The sequence below is a fragment of the Passer domesticus genome, chromosome 6, assembly GCF_036417665.1.
Source record: "Passer domesticus isolate bPasDom1 chromosome 6, bPasDom1.hap1, whole genome shotgun sequence".
NCBI lineage: Eukaryota > Metazoa > Chordata > Aves > Passeriformes > Passeridae > Passer > Passer domesticus.
In genome coordinates, this window is record NC_087479.1 from 38,069,267 (window position 1) to 38,088,519 (window position 19,253).

Here is a 19,253-nt window from a genome sequence, read left to right on the forward strand (position 1 = left end):
ACCTGCATCCTCTGCAAGTCATTGCTCCTCAGACACCACTCCCAAGCCAGATAAGACAAATATCTCTTTATTATCAGAGTAAGTACACAAAAAAAAAAAAAAAATCAAGACATTAGGTTTATTGCATAGGCCATGATAGGCTCTGGGAAAAACAAAGAGATGGAAGAAATGATATGAGACAGGTCACAAAAAGGAGGAATCTGACCCAGGAATGCTGAGATGCCTGTGATGGGGAGAGGCATGCAGTCAGAATGCCAGCAGACTCTGGGCAGCAGTTTCTTTCCTTTCAGCCCAGGCATCAGCCCAAGGAGGCAGCTCTCCTGCCACTGCACTTGAGAGGACCTGAGCCATGTCCTGAGCTGGGAATGGCTTCACCAGAGCATTCAAGAACAACTCTGCCCTTGGCCCTGAAAGAGTCCCAAGAATTTAAACTGAAGCCTGTACATGGATTTATGCTTCTTACACACACAGACACATGGACACACACGCACTGGTTTCCTCTCTCTTCACAGCAGTTTTCCAAGAGCAGCAGGCGCTGGAAGTTTAGGGATTGGTGCCAGCCCCACAGCTGACAGCACATCAGGCCCTTCACAAACAGCTTCTTCTGCCTCAACAGAAATCCTCAGCTCACTGAGGTACAAGCCTGGACCAGCAGATGCAGGACAGAGCTCAGAAGCATCTCATTGCAAAGGGACTACAGGGGAACATATAGGACCAGGACTGGGAACAGGACACTGGCAAAGTGGGGATTTCACATGCTGCCTTGGGGCCAGAGATGAGCTTTGGACCTCCCAGAGCTGGGCTGGGCTCATCTTGCATCAGAAGAGACAAGTCAGCAAGGGCAAGGAAGCCTGTGGATATTAGCTGGTGGTATCCAGCCCACTTCTATGCTCTGGGAGATGCCAGGGACTCAGGTCAGGCAGTGTGCTCAGAGGAACATGAAGTAAAATCAGAGCTGTAGCTTTTCTGCACAATCAGCAGGAAAACTATGGATGTTTACTTCATGTGAGAATAAATAAATATTTTCTCAATGAGTTTCGGTCCAGACTGTACACTGGGAGAACACACAGACAGAAAAATGGTGAACACGTACTGTACACAGGAGACTGAAACACAGCAGCCAGCCAGCAAAAAGTCTAGGTGTGCTTTTCTGTTAAAAAACAAAGCCTAGTGACTTAAGCAGGTATTTCTGTTTCTGTCCATGTTGAAAACAGGAACTGCCAGAGAGTGTCAGAGAGCCCTTGGATCAGGTCTGAATGATTATTTGAATCCCACAGACTTCAAGGGATGCACCACAACCAGACAGACTGCTGAAAATCAAGGCACCTTGCAGAAGGGAAGGAAAATACAAGGTTAAGTGGCAGAAAGTGACACTGAAAACAAATTGCTGGCTCTGGTGAGCTTGCACCATTCACCAACATGAATGCTACACAGATCCAGTTCCAGGCTCCTTCAGGAAGTTGAGCAAAGTTGTGCCCCAGGTTTGAGAAGGAAGAAAGATGTAATTCAGAGTTTCATTGGATTGTTTGAGGTTAGGAACAGATGGATGTCAGAGAGCAACAGAATGCTCACAGTTCCTCACTTTCCAGAGCAGCCATTTAGCCTAGACAATCACAAACACTAGAACTGCCAAATCACAGTTAAATCTTGGCCTGATGCTCCAAATGTCTTCAAAGAGAACGAGTCCTTCAGGCACAGACCTGTGTCTAAAAACAGAACTCCAGAAGTTTTGGGGAGTGCCCCAGTGCTGAGCTGGAGAGAGAGGCTGTAGGTCAGACTGGTTTGATGCCACTGCTGTAGAACAGATGCTCAGTGTCCTCTGTGGTGGAGAGGGTTGAGTTGGTAGCAGTGGGAGGCTGACGGCGGTGGCTGTTCTTCTTCTTTTTCTTCAGGAAGAAGTAGCCAATGAACACCAGGACCACCATAATGCAGATCCCAAGGAGCACAGCAATCACAACCTCAAAGGCACCTGCAGGAATGCATGCACATGTTAGAAGGGATGCTCCACAAACTCTGATGCAGCAGGAGTGGCCAGGATGAAGCAAGCACAAAAGCCACTGCAGAAATTGTGCTGGCAAAGAGAAGAGGCAACAGCTGACACGACAGCATGGTGGTCACTGCACAACAGGCAAAGAAGAAAGCACAGCCAGCCTGTCTCTCCCTAATGATATTTCCCAGATGCACCACGCCCTCTAAAGGCTGATCTGTGACTTTGGCAGGCTTGGCCATTTGACAACCCTAGGAATATCAAATCCTTCTGCAACAGCAGCCTTGTGTCATACCTCAACAGGGAGGTCATCAAAGGGTGGTCACAGAAGGCACCTCCTGGCTGGGACAACACCGAGGGAGTGAGCTATGGAGGATAGGCTGAGTTTGTGGGAAAGCACTCTTGGCAGCGGTGGGAGCACTTCTCCAACCAACCAAACCCCTGCCTCATCAGTGGAGACAGTCAAACACGATGCTTTTGAGAGATAGTGTGAATTTAAAGATTAAACCCATCTCTAGGATTTAAGAGCAATAGAGAGATAGTGTGAATTTAAAGATTAAACCAATCTCTAGGATTTAAGAGCAATAACCTTCATGTGACATTTTTTAAAGAATTTGTATTTCAGCAGCATTGGGCTTTTTTAGTGCTGTAGAGAGGTTGTATAGGGTCATCACATTTCCCCACAGTCTAGCACTTGATATTATTCACATTTCCACTTAAGCTTTCTTTCTTGTAGAAGTTAATAGTCCTTATGTGAAACTGGCCCTTAGGAAGAGTTTTACTTCCCATTTTTTGATGTTGAACTGTGGAACATTTATGCAAGTTGATGGAAAGAAAAACAGGAGTCTCTGCAAGAACCACTGAGTCACAGACACAGGAAAAAATGGACCACAGTTGCACAGTGCCCAGAAGCACCTCTTGCCACTGCCAGCATCCCACAAATCCCACACTGCTCCCCCAGCTTCAAAAGGGGTGTGAGAGAGAAGGTTACTGTTTGCAAAGAAAGACAAAGTATTTTTCAGGATAAGGAAAAACAACCAGAAAGATTGGTTGGGAAAATTGTTACTCACTTAACATAGCAGTTTGGGACTCAAATGATTCCCATCTTCGGCCAATGACATCTGCTTCTGAATTGGGAACACAGAGGGGGGAAAAAGGTTTTACAAAGAAGGCTGTGAACAAGGCATAAGACAGGTTTCTGAGGAGCATATTTCCAGTGCTCTGAAGTGACTGAAGGCACACAGCATCCCTCCTCGACAGCCATGGCACTGAGCTCTCAGGGTAGGCTGTGAGGCCCAGTGTAGCTGAGGGAGGCAGTTTGCCTCTTAACAGCTACAGCTTGGCAGTAATCCTCCTGTTGGCCTCCAAAGCAATATGTACCAAGTGTACAGTGTAATCCTTTCCCTATTTTGTTTAAAGCTTCAGGCTAGTATGTATCATTTAGGGTTTTCTCAATTTCTCCCCTCTCACTTAGGGGGGACACCTAGAGCAAAGATACGAGGTTAGATTCTCTTCAAAGCAGATATATCTCTGGTTAATTTTGTTATCCTTTATTGTCTTTTCTTCAACATCAGCACCCAAAATGCCTTCCAGCTCTGTGAAATGACAGGCTGCATTGCAGAAAGATGCTGTAGATCCCCCATACGCCATGCTGTGGGTCATGGCCAGGGTTTGACAGCAGAGCAGCTTTGACTAAAAGCTCCCAAGGCACTGCCTCTTTGGGACCACAGAACTTAATCTGAAGTGGTTTTCCCAGTTTGATCAGTAAAACTCCAGCCCTCACTATGTATGCTTACTTGTGATGCCTGAACATGATTTCATGCACTCTTCCTCTTGTTCAAAGTTGTTGCTGTTGCCACCACAGCCCCCGTAGGTGAAGGGGTCACATTTCTCCAGGAATGGGTTGTAGTACCAGCGGGAGATGCTCTCAGTGCACTGTCCAGTATCAGGCAAGTCCACACAGTGGCCTGGCAAAGCAAGGCAGAGGTACTTTAGCCCAAGCAGTGCCTTCCCAGAGCAGCAAAATCATCTGTTCACAACAAAAGAGCACAAGCACCATGGCAGAGGAAATCCATAGCCAGAACAGTGGCTCTCAGGTCCCCACTGCTCAGTTGCCAGCTGGTCAAATTTGCAATGCAGAGGTGAGCTGGCACCTGCCATAAATCTAACTAGCAAGCAGAAAAAGGAACTTCAGAGTGTGGAGTCATGGTAACCTGGATTCACTCCCCTGTGGAAATGACCTGTCCTCCCTGGGAGGCAGAAGGGAACATGAAGAGCCTGGACACACAGAAACCACAGATCAGATCTACAACTGAGCTGCATTTAAATGACTTGGGATATATTCTTTTAGCCTTGTGATATTCTTTTAGCCTGTGACAGTTTGTTAAACTGTCTACAGTTTAACAAACAAAGCAAAGATATGGGATCGAGCACAGCTATTGCTGTGTCCCCCACATTGCTTTGGTTTGCACTATTTAAAAAAAAAAACAAACAAACCATGCTGCAGGGTTTTGTATAGGCCAGGTACTGTGCCCAGCAAGCAACATGCATGAGACCTACCTGGATGGAAATAGTTTAGGCAGGAGAGTGAATGCCTGCTGTCAACAGCTGTCCTCAAGGTCAGAGAACAGGCCCTTGCTCATTTTCAGTACAGGGACTATCCAGATGCTACACCTGGTTTTGGATTTATAGAGGGAAGCAGTTTTACCATGGAACAACAAACTGAAGAAAAAACCAAAAGCCGGCAGAGGTCAGCCTAGGTGCTCTGGATGGTACATACCTTGCTTATGTGTGACATTGATTTTCTGCAGTCTATTGAACTCATGAGCATCTGCAAGGGAAACATTTCATATTAAAACTTCTCTCACCAGTTGAAAAGAAATGCCTCTGTCCATGCAGACATGGGCAGGCAGGGCTTTCCTGCACCTTCCTTTGCTATCATGAGCCAGAGGAAGGGAGATACCATTTGATGTTCTTATGTATCTCAAAGCTATGAGTGGAACATGGGAAAAATAAAATGTACTAACAAGAAACTCTTCCCAATTTCCAATCCACAGATACAGAGACAAAACTAAGGGAAATAAAGGCTGCTTTCTTATTTTTGTTTTCCATCAAGAAGTATGGGAAAAGTCACTCCACGTTTTAAGAAATGTAAAAGAGCATGAGTGCAGAATACAAGAGAGGGCAAGAGAGATTCATCATAGGCTTGCAAATCTAAAATGGCAACAAAACACCCACACACAGGAAAGAGATTATGGGAATTCAGAAGAGGTGAGGCGGGAAGGAAGAAGGGAGGAGACAGGGTGCATTTACATTAGCATAAGAAGATATTAAGGGGACTGTGCCACTGGACAGACCTGGAGAAATAGTGGTTTCCTTCCCCATTTCCCCACTCTAAGACAGCAGGTAAGGTCATTCAGTGAGAAAAATATTGAAAGGGGACAGAAAGACAGGCCTGAAGTCTTACAGATAGGTGCAGAGAAGAGAGTCAAAGTGCATTTAAGAGGCAGGAAATGTCACAGAAGGAAGGTCATCTCTTGTAGTCAGGAGAGATACAGGACATGGCAGAACCTACAAAACGTAATACTGTGGAAAGAGATAATGCAGGGTCAGGAGTTAAGAACCAAAGACACCAAACAGTACTGACTCAGCACCTGTAACTTACATTGGACCCATTCCTGGGCAGATGCTAAAGTTGTCTGAGTCAGAATTTAAAGTACTTACATTGTTCACAGTACATCTCATCCGATTCATCAGCACAGTCGGGAGTTTCATCACACTCCAGATAGGCATCAATGCAGCAACCATCCTTGCATCTGAAGAAGGGGGCCTGGCAGTTCCCATTGCATACTGCATCAGAAACAGTTCAGGTAGCTCATTAGAATTCATTGTTTCTCCCTGCCAGATGCTTTACAAAGGACTTAAAAGCTGCTGATAGGGTTGGCAAACAAGAAACAAGGCAGACCAGTAAAGGTCTCTCCTCAATGCCACCCTAGACTAAAAAAAAAAATTTAAAAAAAATCCTGTTTATAAAGGAAACATTACTCTGGAAACAGCCATGTTTCCTCTCAGAAAAAAGTACATAGCAGGTGGAAGCAAAACTGAGCTACTCAGGAAGATTATGGAGACATTGCCAAAGCATGGGGGATTAAATTAGGAAAGCCAAACTGAAACTTGCACACTGGGCTGCAAAAGCTCCAAACCTCTTTGCTCCAGAGGCTGTCCCAAGTGCTGAGTACTGTGCCCAGTTCTCAGCTCTCCAGTGACAAAACACATTGGTACACTAGAGTAAACATCAGCAAGAGCCTGGAGCACAAGACCTAGCATGAGCAGAAGACAGACATTATAGAAGAGACATTCATTTTGGAGCACAGTAATAGGATGAGCAGCAACAGACAGGAGTTGCAACAAGGGAAAGCAATATAAGGGGAAAAAATTATAATGAGGGTCATCAAACATTGGCATACTTTGACCAGACAAAGTGTAAAATCTCCTTTTTCAGAGATACCCAAAACTGAATTGGATAAAGAGCTGAGCAACCTAGTGTGACTCAAAGCTGGGCCTGCTTTCAGTAGTTGGTTGGATCAGGTGACCTCTAGAGGTAATCCCCAACCTAAATTATCCTATGACATGAAAGTGAAAGGCTTACTAAAGAAATTACTCTCCAGTGCCTCACTTTCCACACTGAGTCCCAATCAAAGCCACAGGAATGGACATGAGACACTCAGCCCAAGATTGCAGTAGGATTACACTGTCCTATGGGAGACTCACCTGGCTGTTGTCGCCCACCAATAGAACCTGAAGAGACAAGGGGAAAAATAAAATAAATTTACCACCACAGCTTTTTGTCAGCTTAATATCAGCTTTATATTGTCTTCATGAGAATATTTTCAAGAAGGAGGCCCTGGATTACAGAGGTGAAATATGGATGCCCATCATTCAGAGATCCAGATGAGCTGTACCTGCGTGAGGCAAGCCTGGAGGAGGACAGGGGAACTTCCCACCACAAGGGAGACCATTTCCAAATTGTCTTTCTTTTCAAAGGCTTTACCCTCTTTCTTAAGCTGTGCACTGCAATGGGCCTGACAGAGGCTCAGCCCATTTATCTGAGCAGCACTAAATTGTTCTCAGTGGCTTGAGGCTGGCAATGAGGGAGATTAATTTCATTCTGGGAGTGAAGCACTTCTGGCCCCCAACTGCACAATGCTGCTCTCTGAATTTAGGCTTCTGATGCAACACAAAATTTTGATGTGGGGTTCTGCAACCAGAGGAATACCAGGGACACTGTCCAGTGCTTTAGGAGCTGGGTCAGATATGTTGGCAGCTTAAGACAATGACTGTCCATCCATAATTAGCCCAGTCTCTTCAGCTTACTGGGCTCTAACTAGGTGAAAGCCAAGAGACTGCAGTATTTCTCCATAGGGTCATCCCCATCCTATGAGAAAGAGGGGGCTGGATTTTTGAAGGACTCACCTCTGACATTCTTGCAGGCGAGTTCACACTCCTCTTCCCGCAAGTAGTTATTCTTGTTGGGCTTGCAGCCACCAAAAATGAACTCCTCACACTGCTGAAGGCTTGGATTGTAAAACCAGCGTGGAAAAGATCCCCGACACCAACCCACCTTCTTTGGAGTCAAACAATGCTCTGTCAAGAAAGTTAACACAAAAGGGTCTGGGTGAGATAAGTCCTTTGGAAGATTTTCTGTTTTGTATACGTGAAGGCAAACAAAATCTTCCAAAGCACGTGTCTGAAAGGTTTACAAAATCTTGACCAACATGGATAAGGAGAGCAGGGAATCATGGAATGAATTTTTTAATATGAAAGGGTAGGTCACAAAACTGAATTAAAAGGTGCCACATCCATAAAACAAAAAGAGCTACATCCCCGCACAGCACCTAGTTAAGCTGTGAAACTCCTTGCTTCAGGAGGTTGCTGCTTTTCAAAGATTACATGAGGCCAAAAAGGGATTTGTTTTTAAACAGAAAGACATCATCTTCTGCTTAAAAACATCTCCCAGTTGTAAAATCCTTGGGGATTATTCAAGTGTAGTAGAGACTGACTGACAGCATATCATGTTCTTGCACTCTTTCCAAAGTACCAACCTCTGCACACTGCTGAATGCAGTGTATTGGACTTTGGTCAGACCTTTAGCATCACTTGACATGGCTGCTCTTATATTTTTATGGTACCTGAGATAGGAGACGTCCCCTGCTTAGCTACTAGTCAACCATTTGTTCAAGAACTTCTTACTCCTAATACACTTGTAATGCTAAACATTTTCATCACTAAATAAAGCTATTAAAGAAAAAATAAATAAATCCAGGGATACATCAAATATCCTGCAGATGACTCCACCTACCCTGCAAGCTAATGGCCTTCACAGCAAAACCACAGAGTCAACAAGACCTTTCATGTTCTCCTGCTTTGCAACCTCAGTTGCACCCCAAGCTTCATCCACTCTGGTGTCACCCAGCAGAGAGCAATAACAGAGCAGATGGGGTTATTGCAGGCACCATCTCCTGCAAGGTACATGAAGACTCCAACATAGATCACTACGAATGCAGAGACCTTGCACTACTGGTGCAGGGTGTTACTGGGAATAGCTGACATGCAAGTCCAGGCTCTTGGTTGTGCTCTTGTCCCATCCACCCCTCTGAGAAGAGCACCAATAATGCCAGAGCAGTACCCAGGCTTGAGGACGCCAGGTGTGGGCTCAGGCTCACCTTCTGTCTGCTCAGAGCTCAACACCATGATGGTGATGTTGGTGAAGTCTTGCTGCTGTGCAGTGTCTGTGACAGTGAGCTGGAAGACGTAAGTCCCCACCTGGAGGTTGGAGATTTCTACCTGATCTTCTTCGTGCTTCTGAGAATGCAAAAGAAAGGCTTATGTAGGACAAAAGTACTTCTAAGGAAGAAGTGACTGAAGCTATGCAAGGTCCATGGTCCTGTGAGAGAAAGGAACTTGGATGGAAACCTTCAAGCAGATGTCTGGCATGAAAAATGTCTCGGTACTAAACAATCCCCCCCAAACCCAAGGACTGGTATCCAGCTGGAATAGAGAGAGAACAAGTACCACAAGCATAATTAGATATGTCATGGTTTGAATGGGGCATTGTGAAAGCACAAGGGAAAATGAAACTCCTTAGAGAGAACAGAAGTACCTGTAGTTTTTACTTAACTTTTTAAAACTTAAAACCTATTATGAATCATTTACTTAGTACATAGGGAATAAGGTAGCTGTATTCAATTATTTTGTCAGAAGAGAAAGCTACAATATTATTGACACAAACTTTTCCTCTATATTTACAATAGAATTGGACATTCATTTCCATGCTCTGGTTTTGATTAGGTTTCAAAAGAACACAGCCTTGCCATATATAATTTTTATGTAGTTAGTACAGCATAATATTAATCTACACCCCACCTGCAGAAATTGCTTTGGTTGGGCTAGGGCAAAGCAAAAAGGAAAGGAGCACTTGCTGAATTACACAGACCCCTTGGCACTCTAGAGTTTGTCACTGCTGATGTTCAAAATCAGTTGTGGTCCTGGTGTACTCATTTGCTAATTCTTCCAAAAGGTGCTACAAGAACCCCGCATCAACTCCATGGCTTTCCAAAGCATTTTGCAGAATTTTAAAATAAATAATTTGCCCTTCTAAAGCCACAATTCACTTTTAACATCTAGTAAATAGGCAATGTTCACACCCCAGAGATCTTGGATCTCTGCTCCAGCTCAGATACAATAGGAGGGAACTTAATGATTTAAAGAGAGGCAAAATCCAAGCAAAGCCCCAGGAGAACAGAAGCAGAACCTGAGACCAGATTGTTCAGAGACAGAAGAGGAAATAAACTGAAGTGGACAGAGTAAAACTAAGAGAAGGGCCTTCACTGAACTATAGGATCTTGGAACCAGAGGCAGCTCTTGCAAAAGCTCTGTCCTCTCAGCTGCTCCCACCCAGGCAGGTCAGGTGTTGCTCAGGAAAGCTGTGCAGGGAGCCTGAGACCTAATGAGGCCAAAAATGACACTTCTAAGTAGTGTGTGAGACAGGGAGGGCAACCACAAGGACCCCTTCATAGTTTTTGGGAACAGACTCCTGCATGGACCGGCTTGAAGAGGAAGGACAAGGTGACATTGAAGTCAGGGCTCTGACTGACCAACCTAGTGCAGAACACTGAGCAAGCTGCTTATTCCCTGCAGCTCCCTACCTTCATCTCGGCAGAGGGGTCGCCAAGGATCTGTTTCCATTCATAGCTGACTATCCCATGGTCATCCGTGCTCTCTGTGCCTCTCAGCATCACTGGCTCCCCTGGCTGTACCCTCATGTCCTTGACAGCACGGGCTATTGGAGGGTGGTCATCTGCAGAAGAAATGTAGAGCAAGGTTAGGGTAAGAGGCTGAAGAGTCCAGTCCTTGTGTCCACTACAGGAAGACAAAGGAAGGGGATTCTTCCAGGCTAAATCAATCCAGACTTCAACTGCTGAAAGGAAAACATCTTTATACCACTGTGCTCCTTGCAGCCTGAGCAAGAAACAGGCAATTAGTACCATTATTAGTGCCCTCACTAATTTAATAAGTCCACAACCCACTATGGAAGTCTCTTTGAGCCAGCTGGCTCCCTGGGCACTTCTGTCCACAGGAACCACCATAAGAGGGTGGCCCTGTGGCCACAGCCATTGTGCTTCTGAGAGTGGGATCACATCCTTGCAGAAGAGCACAGAGCAATGTCCGCCCTTCACTTAGCAAGGCAGCCTGATGTGGGTGTTGAAGAATGTGGAACTCTCATCATTCCTCCCACTATCTCTAAGCACTACATCAGTGTATTTAGCCAGAGCTACACAATGTGGGACTTGGATAGGAAATATTTCTCTTCCATCTCATCTTCCACCCCACTCTCTGACACACGTGCCTTTAAAACAGCACAAAAAAACATTCATGAGATTGTTATTTTCGTACTGTTTCACAGATTCGCTTACCAGCAACTTCCACAATCTATTAAATGTTTTTCCAGACTGTAAGTACAAGAGGTGTAAACTAATCCCTGCCCATGCCAGCCAGAACAGCCTATACAATGACACCACCGAGCGTGACTCATAGCTCCTCCTGGCCTGAATGTTTCTGATCGCAGGCTTTGTGCATAGCTCAGCCTGTAAAACTCCACCTGGTAGCGCCTGTACCAAGTCCAAGACTCAGTGTTCCAGCTCAGCCTGAGTCTTCTGTAAAGGCACCAACCATCACTTATAAGCTAGATAGAAATCACTCTGCCATTACACTGTTATATCAACTGTGACTGAAGGAGAGGATTAGTGTCCAAACCCCTTAGAAAATTACTCCATTAGCCGATTATTTTCACTGCTGCAGACTTGCTCCTAATTTCCTGTTTGAATCCTGGATTTAATCCTGTGTATCTGGATTCAGATCCCAGCTGCTGACTCCTGCTGCAGTCTACTGAAGGAACATTTAATACAAGGCATATGTACAAACAAACCTGACATTAAAACAGGTCACTTATTTCTTTTGTCACCTTGTACACACCACTGCAAGCTCCGGAAAGGGGACACATTCCTGCCATTCCTGCTAGGCAAACACCAGGAGGCTGGCAAGGAGAAAGGCAGCCTACTCCCTGCCACCATCCTGCCAGGGTGAGCTCAGTAGGTGGGTGCAATTGCACAAGGAAAAGACCAGTTTTTCAACAACATGGAGGCTGATCCTTAACTCGTGACTCCAAATCATGTTTTTCCTTGACATACATTAGCATGTACACTTTAAACAAAAAATTGCAGGCCAAACATCCAGCTACTTTGGGTTGTAGGTTGCATGATCAAGTAAAAGCTCAGTTCTATTCAACAGGCCAGCAACTTCTCCAGTTCCCATCTCTGACTAACCAAATTTACTGACTCTCTTCACATTCAGAAGAAGAGTCAAGAGTATTTCTTTATTTGTGGTGACTGCCAAGGAGTAATGCTCACTAGAATGTAAGGACCTGTTTTTCAAGTCTATCCCTTTTCTCCTTAGGATGCCTGAAAGTTCAGTGACTTTGGAGTATTTCTGCCACACTGACTGCAGGAAGCCTTCCCTGGCAACGTGGCTGTTTTCCACCTGAGCTTCAGAACCAAGTGCTGACTGACCCAGAGTAAGTATCAGCAAACTGCTCATACAATGGAGACTCCACTCTGTTTTGCTCTCAGTCTGTAGGAAAAATGAAAGTAACCTTTGCTATAATGCTCTTTCGACCATGGAAAGTTTCTGCTGTAAAACTCTGTAATTAACAGGGAGGTTAAAGCTTTATGATGCTGTCTGTGGCATGCTTTTTACTGTGAAACATAATCCTGGAGTCACTTCGTAAGCGACAATTTCCTCTCCCATTTATATAACACATCAGTAGGGGATGTATCTTTTCTTTATGACTCCAGAGGAAAGCATGATAGAGAGAATCCAAATTGCTTAAAAAGGTTTTATTATTCACACAGTACTCACACCTGAGACCCTGATTTTTTGCTTTTTAAAAATTTTTTTCTTGTTTAAAAGCTCATGCAGTCAGAGGCTTGTCTGGCTTCACCTCTAATGAGTTAACTTGAACCAAAATTGAAGGAATTTAAAAGATAATAAATTTCTACAAGGCCTTCAAAAGTAAGCATCTAAGTGCAGGAGAGAACGAGAGACCCCACTAAGGACCTTGCTAGGCAGGCACCATTGAAATCCCATGGCAGAATGTACTTGATAAGCTCACAGTTTGGAGGTTTTTCTCTTCTGGAATTCAGATATTAGCTTTTGCCCTTGAGATCTATAGAAAACCAGATTTCCTCAATTCCAGAGCTCATGCAGATACACCCCGAATAGCTGAGACTATAAAGCAATGCTTAAAAATACCTCAGGATGATTTGAGGTTGCTGCTAGAAAGAGTTGGAAAGCTTTCTGGTGGTAGCTGAGGGGCCCTTACAGCCCTCTGCTGACTGCCTTTGCAGGAGCAACTTCCAAATGAGACAAGTGTAGTTTGCACTGGGGACCAGGCACGGGAAAGACCTCACCGAGGACAAAAGCCACTGCTCAAAGCAACTGACCAGGCCAGGAGCAGAGATAGGAGCAAAAAGGAGGCCACCGAAATTCCAGCATCCATGAGACACAGGACCTTGGAGATTTCAGTGTCAGAAGCCAGCAGAACCTGTCTGCTGCAAAAGCAGGTGGGCAGCAGTGTGGCTCTTCCCACAAATGCTTAATTCCTGCTCCTGCATTGCTTCCAGGGAAGTCATTCGAAAGTGAACAGCTTCCTGAACCATCCACATAGAAAACTCTCCATTTCCACAGGCAGAGGTAATGAAGGATGACACTGCTGCCACAGTATTAATTTGCCTGAAGTGGAAAGAGAGAAAAGGGAACAAGGCAAGGCAATACAATGCAGTGCCTGGAGAAAGAGAAATACAGGCTCTTTCTTTAGGCCTTCATCCTGGCTGGGTAGTAAATACAGTCATGACAAAGCCATACAGTTTTCTAACAACTCATGCATAGCCAAGCAGCTCTCAGCATTAGTTTCTAGAAGTTTTTGTAGTGGTTGGTAAGTGGTGCACACAGCAGATCAATTTAACCTCTCTAAAACAATACAGTATGACTGAATGGATTATATATTCAGAATAACATAGGATGCTGCTCTCACTAGGTTCCCTCCATCCTTCCTCAAAGTGTGGGAGACCAGTCCTATTTGCTTTGGCAGGCACAGGGAGACTCTCCCACAGGTATTTATGCTATTTTAGTGAAGACTTGTACTTCCAGTCTCTTTGTGGAGACTGGAGCTCTGGAGACAGGACATAATGTAGCCACTTCAGTAAATGCTGCACGACAAACACTAATTTCACAACAAGCAGAGTGGAAGCTCCTCATCACCCACTCTGAGCAGGGAGCTGGACCAGCTGGTCTTCCAGGACCCTTCCAGTACACATTAGGCTCTGAATCTGTGCTGTGGGTACTGACTGTGCAACTTCCCATCTCCCAGCCTGAGCTTAAGGATGAGCAGCTGGCTCGGAGCTCAACAGCATCACCCAAAGGGGGACCTGTCCCAGCCCCAGCTGTGACACCAGTGCTGCTCATTTTAGTTGTCCACATAATGGAAACCAGCATGGGACCAAACATTTGAGTAGGGATGAGCTTTACTCTTGGGGAGCTTTCCTTTTGGAATGCATTACCAAAGTTTTAGGCTGCAAATCTCCCTGTATGGTGAGGCAGGAGCAGACATATCTGATCAGAACCCTGGGGTACCCAAGCACTTCCTGTCTCCCACTCACCAGCCCTGGATTCAGCAGGAGTAGGAGAGTGTCACTGAGCATTTCAAAACAACCACAAAAGGTTCAATTCAAGAAATGGACAAAGGTTCAGGGAGGTTATTTTCTAGTTTCACACCCAAAACTGGTTTGCCTAGACCAGGATAAGCTGGGCTAGTTACTTAAACACTGGGCTCCATTATAACCAATAAAGTGCATGCTGAGCCTGCCCCTCCCGGATGAGCCAGACAGAAAACTCGCACCAAAGTTCAGGCCCAGGAATCATTTAAGAAGATTGTGCCTTTTAACAATAACATCAGAGACTTCAGGCTGTACGTTAGCTGAAACAGGCGAGACAAGGCCAAGCTGTCGTCACCAGCTTACAAAGAACTCAGAAGCTCTTGTTCTGCAAAACACTGAAAATATATTCAGAAGATGTGCAGAACCCAGATTTTAGCTGTATTCATTGCTGACTATACCCACAGTTTTTTTCTGAAGTCATAACAATGTAAGAGTGGCCACAGTGGATTAGAGCAGGTATCCATGCGCCTGTGTTCACTTGCCAACAGTCTCGCTGCAGCTGCTTGAACAAGAGCAAGACTGCTGCAAGAATATGCTCTCCCAGCTTTCAGCTGCTTCCATCAGGCTCCAGAAACACTCCAAGATTAAATTTGTCCATTCAGCAGCCCCCAGCTGCGTGCTCTCTTTCAAGTGTTACCTACTCTCCACCTAAACATATATAAACCTCTTAATTCCACGGTCTGCTCCCTTTAGTAGCATAGTACTGTGGGTCTCATAACCTGTGACTTTTTTGTTTAATGTCACCCACTGGGATCACTAACTGGGTATTTCATTATTCACTAGAAAAAACATGCATTTAATTCTTATCATTGCAGAGGGTGTTGGAAGAGTGATACAGGTAAAGGCGCCTAGGACACTGCCAGCAGCTCATACAGGAAAGGAATGCATGATAAAGCATCAGATAAGCTTCCTGCAGACCCTTAGGGCCAGAATCAGGGGGCTGACAGTAACCTGGGATCCACAGTAGTCACAAAACTTCAGGTTTTAGCACTGATACAGCACAACAGCAGGAAAACGATGCAGTTCTGTCTCCAGTCCAAAATCTGGGCCAAGATTTTGGGAGGAAGACCTGACATGCCAAAACCAGCTTCCTTTAACGCTTGTTTCACCCGGCCTCTTCAGGCATCCCTAAAAGGTCCGGAAGCAAAAATGCTGTAGAGCTTCCTTATGTAGAGCTGTGGGCACTGAGCAGACACACTCAGTGCCCAGAGGCTCCTTCACCCGGCCTCCTGCACCTGCCCCATTGTGCCCTTCCCTTTCTCCCCCTCAGTGACAGCCAGGCATCCACCTTCCTGTCCAGACAGGTCCTGCATTGACCCAATTCCAGCATCACGGCTGGAAGGGCTGGGGGTTTGGTCTGGATTTTTTTGGTTTATATCTGAATCAAAATGGACATCCACATTTTTACAGCCTCATCAACTGCTGTAGGGAGGAGGACTCAGTTATTTCTCCAGTAAAATAAATCCCTTGGTTTCTTTCCCCCGCTAGCCCTCCTGAGTCATTCAAGGTTACTCAAAAAGCTTTTGATATGCCTAAAAATTTCAGAGGAGAGGAACACATTTCCAACAAAAGCACAGCCTGAACATCGCAGCCTGACCCAAGTAACAGCAGGGAGCTGCCCAGTGTCTGTCACTACAGCTGGAGACCTGCCTGGCACCCAGCAGCCTCAAAGTCAAAGACAGCTGCAGAAGAGACCAAGCCCTTCCTACACCCACAGCAGCCCAAGGCACAAGCCCCATGTGAGTAAGGAGAGGCACCCAAACTGCATTTCTGGAGTGCTTTTCACCTCTCACTGATAAGCCCTCCTGGGTCTTCCTGCTCCACCGCAGCCATGCCAGGATTGGTGAAAGGAGCACGAGGGATGGATTGCAAGACAGCAACTTCATATTGGTGTCGGGTGCTGCAGCTCGGTGCCATATTTTAGCAAACATGTCACTGGTCACACACAGAGGTCAGTGACACTTTCTAAAGATCTGCACGCATGGAATGCCAGACCCTGGGACCAGCCAAGGGACGAGAGGCTTGCAGTCTTCTTGTATGAGGCACTGCTCCACAGAGGTAAAGAGGCTGAATTGCTCAACAGTATATTGTATTTTAATCTAATCTTGTGAAATCAGGATGTACTAGAGATGATGCATTCCCTTTTCCTCCTACAGCAAAACATATAGGAGTTTAGACAGCTGCCAGCATGCCACCTCCAGTCTTGGTGATGTGGCCTGCACTTCCCCCTTAACTGCAGCTCCTGTGAAAAGAATTTTGAGCCTGGAACGGAGAGGAGGGAGAACTACTGAAACAGTCAGACACCTTTACCAAAAGGCCCTAAAATCCAGGAGGAAGCCACGAGTAGGGACAGAGGACCAGGAGGACCACTTCTGCCACACTGCTGTTCAAACCAGCAACACCCAAGGGCCGTTTCAGAGAAGTTGTGCCCTGCTCCAACCCCCTCACAGTGCTACTCAGGATGGAGAAGTGGCCATTGTGGAGTCTGGGGCATTTCCCACCTCCAGCACCCACAAGGCCTCAGGCTGGCATATCCCAGCAGAAGATCAAAGATCTATTCAGCTCGCACCATCAAGCCCTTGCACCCACCTGGATGCTCCCCTTGCCATCTTCACAGATCCTTTCCTTCCCACATGTGGGCTAGAAGGGGGTGTGAGGAGGATTACCCATAGAGATATTCCCTAACAGCCCAGCCCAACAAATGATAAACTGGTTATGGTTACCAAAGACCCAGCCAGGCTAGAAACATACCAGCCTTCTTAGGCTTCAACCAAAACACAGAAGGAGGGAGCAAAAGGAGAAGCTGCTGTGTTTTAGTGTTTCTGAGCACACTGCAATTCTTTGGAGATTGCAGGTGGCCAGCTTCAGATTAGTTCATTTTCCACCTGGCTCTCTGTGGCCAGGTACAATCTTTTAGAGCAGGGAAACAGGGATTGCAGAAGAGAAACACACCTCCAAAGGGGAAATTTTATGACCAGCCTCCCCCAGCTGCTCCTCTCCCAGCAGCAAAAAGCAGAAACAGCCCCAACAAGCAGAGAAACACTGACGCACCTCACCATCCAGGCTGCTCTTAAATAAAGGTAAGTGGATTGCATCCTGCCTCCAGCCCCTGAGCAATTAAGAGATTAATGCAGCCCTTTAAAACCTGGTGATGTGTAGATTTTCAGAGGATTTCACTTTCCAACCTCAAAGGCCCAGGGGAAAGGAGAAGAAAAATAATATCTTTTTCTCTATGTTGTCAAGTAGCAAAAACTCTGACTTTGGTTAATCACACACTCCACCTGCTTCAAACAGGTTAAAGAGAGATTCCCTATTCGTTCATTAACAAGTAAACTGAGGCACAGATCTTGAAAATGAGCATTGGGGTTTGGGAAAAACCTTTGTGGCAGAAGAAAACACAGAAACACCATCATTAGCATGACTCTACCGCGAGTGTTTGGCAGCACTGCTGCTCATACGATGGCCGGAGGAGCTGGCACCAAGTAACCATTATTGGTCCCCCAGACCCGGTTTGCAGGGATCCATTACAGGCACCTTACCACTAGGTTTGTGATTCTGCATTGCCAGGTAGGAATCGTACACGTCCTTCTTCAAGAAGTTGAGAAAGCCGATCTTCCTGGCAAACCTGCAAACGAAAGCCTTCTCATAGAGGCAATTGAGGAGAAAGCAGCCCTGGATGTGGTCTTCCTCCGAGCCCGGGCCCTGCTCCACCAGAGCCAGGTTACAGGCGGGGTCCTTACAGCAGGCTCTCATGCAGTCCCTGCTCCGATGCACCATGGGGGACGACAAGAAGGTGGCTCCATTCTGGACGGAGGCGTCTGTGTCCAGCACCCAGTCCGGCAGCCCTGCCGTGAAGTCCTCCAGGCACATTTCACCGAAGGGTTTTTCCTTCTGCCCTTCGCCCAGCTCCAGCACCAGCACCAGGCAGACCCAGGGTACAAACCACGGACCCGGACTCCTTCTGGCCATCTTGGCGCCCCGATTCGCACCGTCTTAAGACTTCAATCCTTTCCTAGAGCAAGGGAGAAGACAGATGAAGCTAAGAGGGACAGTGTTCAGGCGCATGACAACCCGGAGCGAGCGGGAGCCGGAGCGTGGCCGAGGCTGCGCTCTGGGTTCTGGCTCGCCCCGAGCAGCCGGGGTGTCCCTGACCCGCAGCTCACCCGCAGGCTGTGCCCCCAGCCCCGGCTGGAGCTGCTGTGGGAGCGGGGTGTCCCTGACCCGCAGCTGGGTGCTCCCGGCTGGAGCTGCTGTGGGAGCGGGGTGTCCCCGCTGCCCCGCGCTGCCTTCACCCCTCAGGTGCGCCTTCAGCTGCGGCCAGCGGAGACAAAGGCTCGGCGAGCACAGGAAGTGAAAACCAACTCCCCTGAGAGAGTGGGGGAAAAAAAAAAAATCAAGTCACTCCCCTGCATGCTGAATTGCGTAAGAGGAAGGGGAGGAGAGGCAAGCTGATAGGATCTTCTACTGCCCTTGGAGCAGAGCCGAGATGGGTTCTCTCTCTCCCGCAGGTGCGAGGGGAGCCCTGCAGAGGAGCATCCCACCTGCCGGGTGCTGGCTGCATCCCCGTGCTAAGGACGCTCCAGAGGAACCGAAAGCCGAGACGCAGGCGATCTGTGTCCTGTGGCAGTCGCCCTTGTGCTCTGGTGCGGTCACTGGCACCATTATCCCGTGTCTCGCTAACCCAAATGAGTCAGCCTTGCAGCCCTGTCTGCAGTGCCCACTGCCTTGCTGCTGCAAGAGCGTTTTGTGCTCAGGGCAGGCATCCCTAAATAATGAATTCCCTCCTCTTGGGACACAGTACTTTTTTTTTTTTTTCCAGTGAAAGCATTTGGGATCGTACCTGCAGGCTGCCTGAGAGGAAGGACCCCTGCTACCTCAGCAGTGAAAATTTGAAGTAATCATCCCCCACTCATGAGCAGCACTTCATTGTTCTCCTC

At 46.7% G+C, this 19,253-nt stretch overlaps 2 protein-coding genes across 6 annotated transcripts in view; one reads left to right on the forward strand and one right to left on the reverse strand.

Annotated features, from left to right (window-relative positions):
• PPP1R14D (protein phosphatase 1 regulatory inhibitor subunit 14D) overlaps positions 1-19,253 on the forward strand; it is a 40,219-nt gene that overhangs the window by 858 nt on the left and 20,108 nt on the right. For 2 of the 3 annotated variants that reach the window (XM_064424695.1, XM_064424696.1), the window contains exon 2: positions 11,999-12,116. The gene's annotated coding sequence lies outside the window, so the exon portion shown is untranslated. Of the gene's footprint in view, positions 1-11,998; positions 12,117-15,131; positions 17,397-19,253 lie in introns of all 3 variants that reach the window. The other variant, XM_064424694.1, reaches the window with a different exon arrangement.
• Positions 52-18,677, reverse strand: SPINT1 (serine peptidase inhibitor, Kunitz type 1). Of its 3 annotated transcripts, none has more exons than XM_064424689.1 (11): positions 18,480-18,677; positions 17,856-18,328; positions 10,192-10,343; positions 8,710-8,845; positions 7,460-7,630; positions 6,758-6,784; positions 5,711-5,836; positions 4,767-4,817; positions 3,784-3,954; positions 3,058-3,114; positions 52-1,969 (listed from the first exon to the last, which is right to left on the reverse strand). In XM_064424689.1, exons 2-11 carry the CDS (start codon positions 18,283-18,285, stop codon positions 1,773-1,775), a joined length of 1,518 nt encoding a protein of 505 aa, XP_064280759.1. In that variant the 5' UTR covers positions 18,286-18,328; positions 18,480-18,677; the 3' UTR covers positions 52-1,772. The 3 variants fall into 3 exon arrangements, with proteins under 3 accessions (XP_064280759.1, XP_064280757.1, XP_064280758.1); XM_064424687.1 differs by having other exon boundaries at positions 8,710-8,848; positions 18,480-18,674; XM_064424688.1 differs by having other exon boundaries at positions 8,710-8,848; positions 18,538-18,659.

What these genes read in the sequence shown, in the direction of transcription:
- SPINT1 (XM_064424687.1), bottom strand. Translation starts at nt 18,285, where the DNA reads ATGGCCAGAAGGAGTCCGGGTCCGTGGTTTGTACCCTGGGTCTGCCTG. An exon ending in CGCCTGCAAGAATGTCAGAG is followed by an intron (nt 6,785 to 7,459) that starts GTGAGTCCTTCA and finishes TTGTCTCTTCAG; the next exon opens with GTTCTATTGGTGGGCGACAA. An exon ending in TGGTGGGCGACAACAGCCAG is followed by an intron (nt 5,837 to 6,757) that starts GTGAGTCTCCCA and finishes TTTCTGATGCAG; the next exon opens with TATGCAATGGGAACTGCCAG.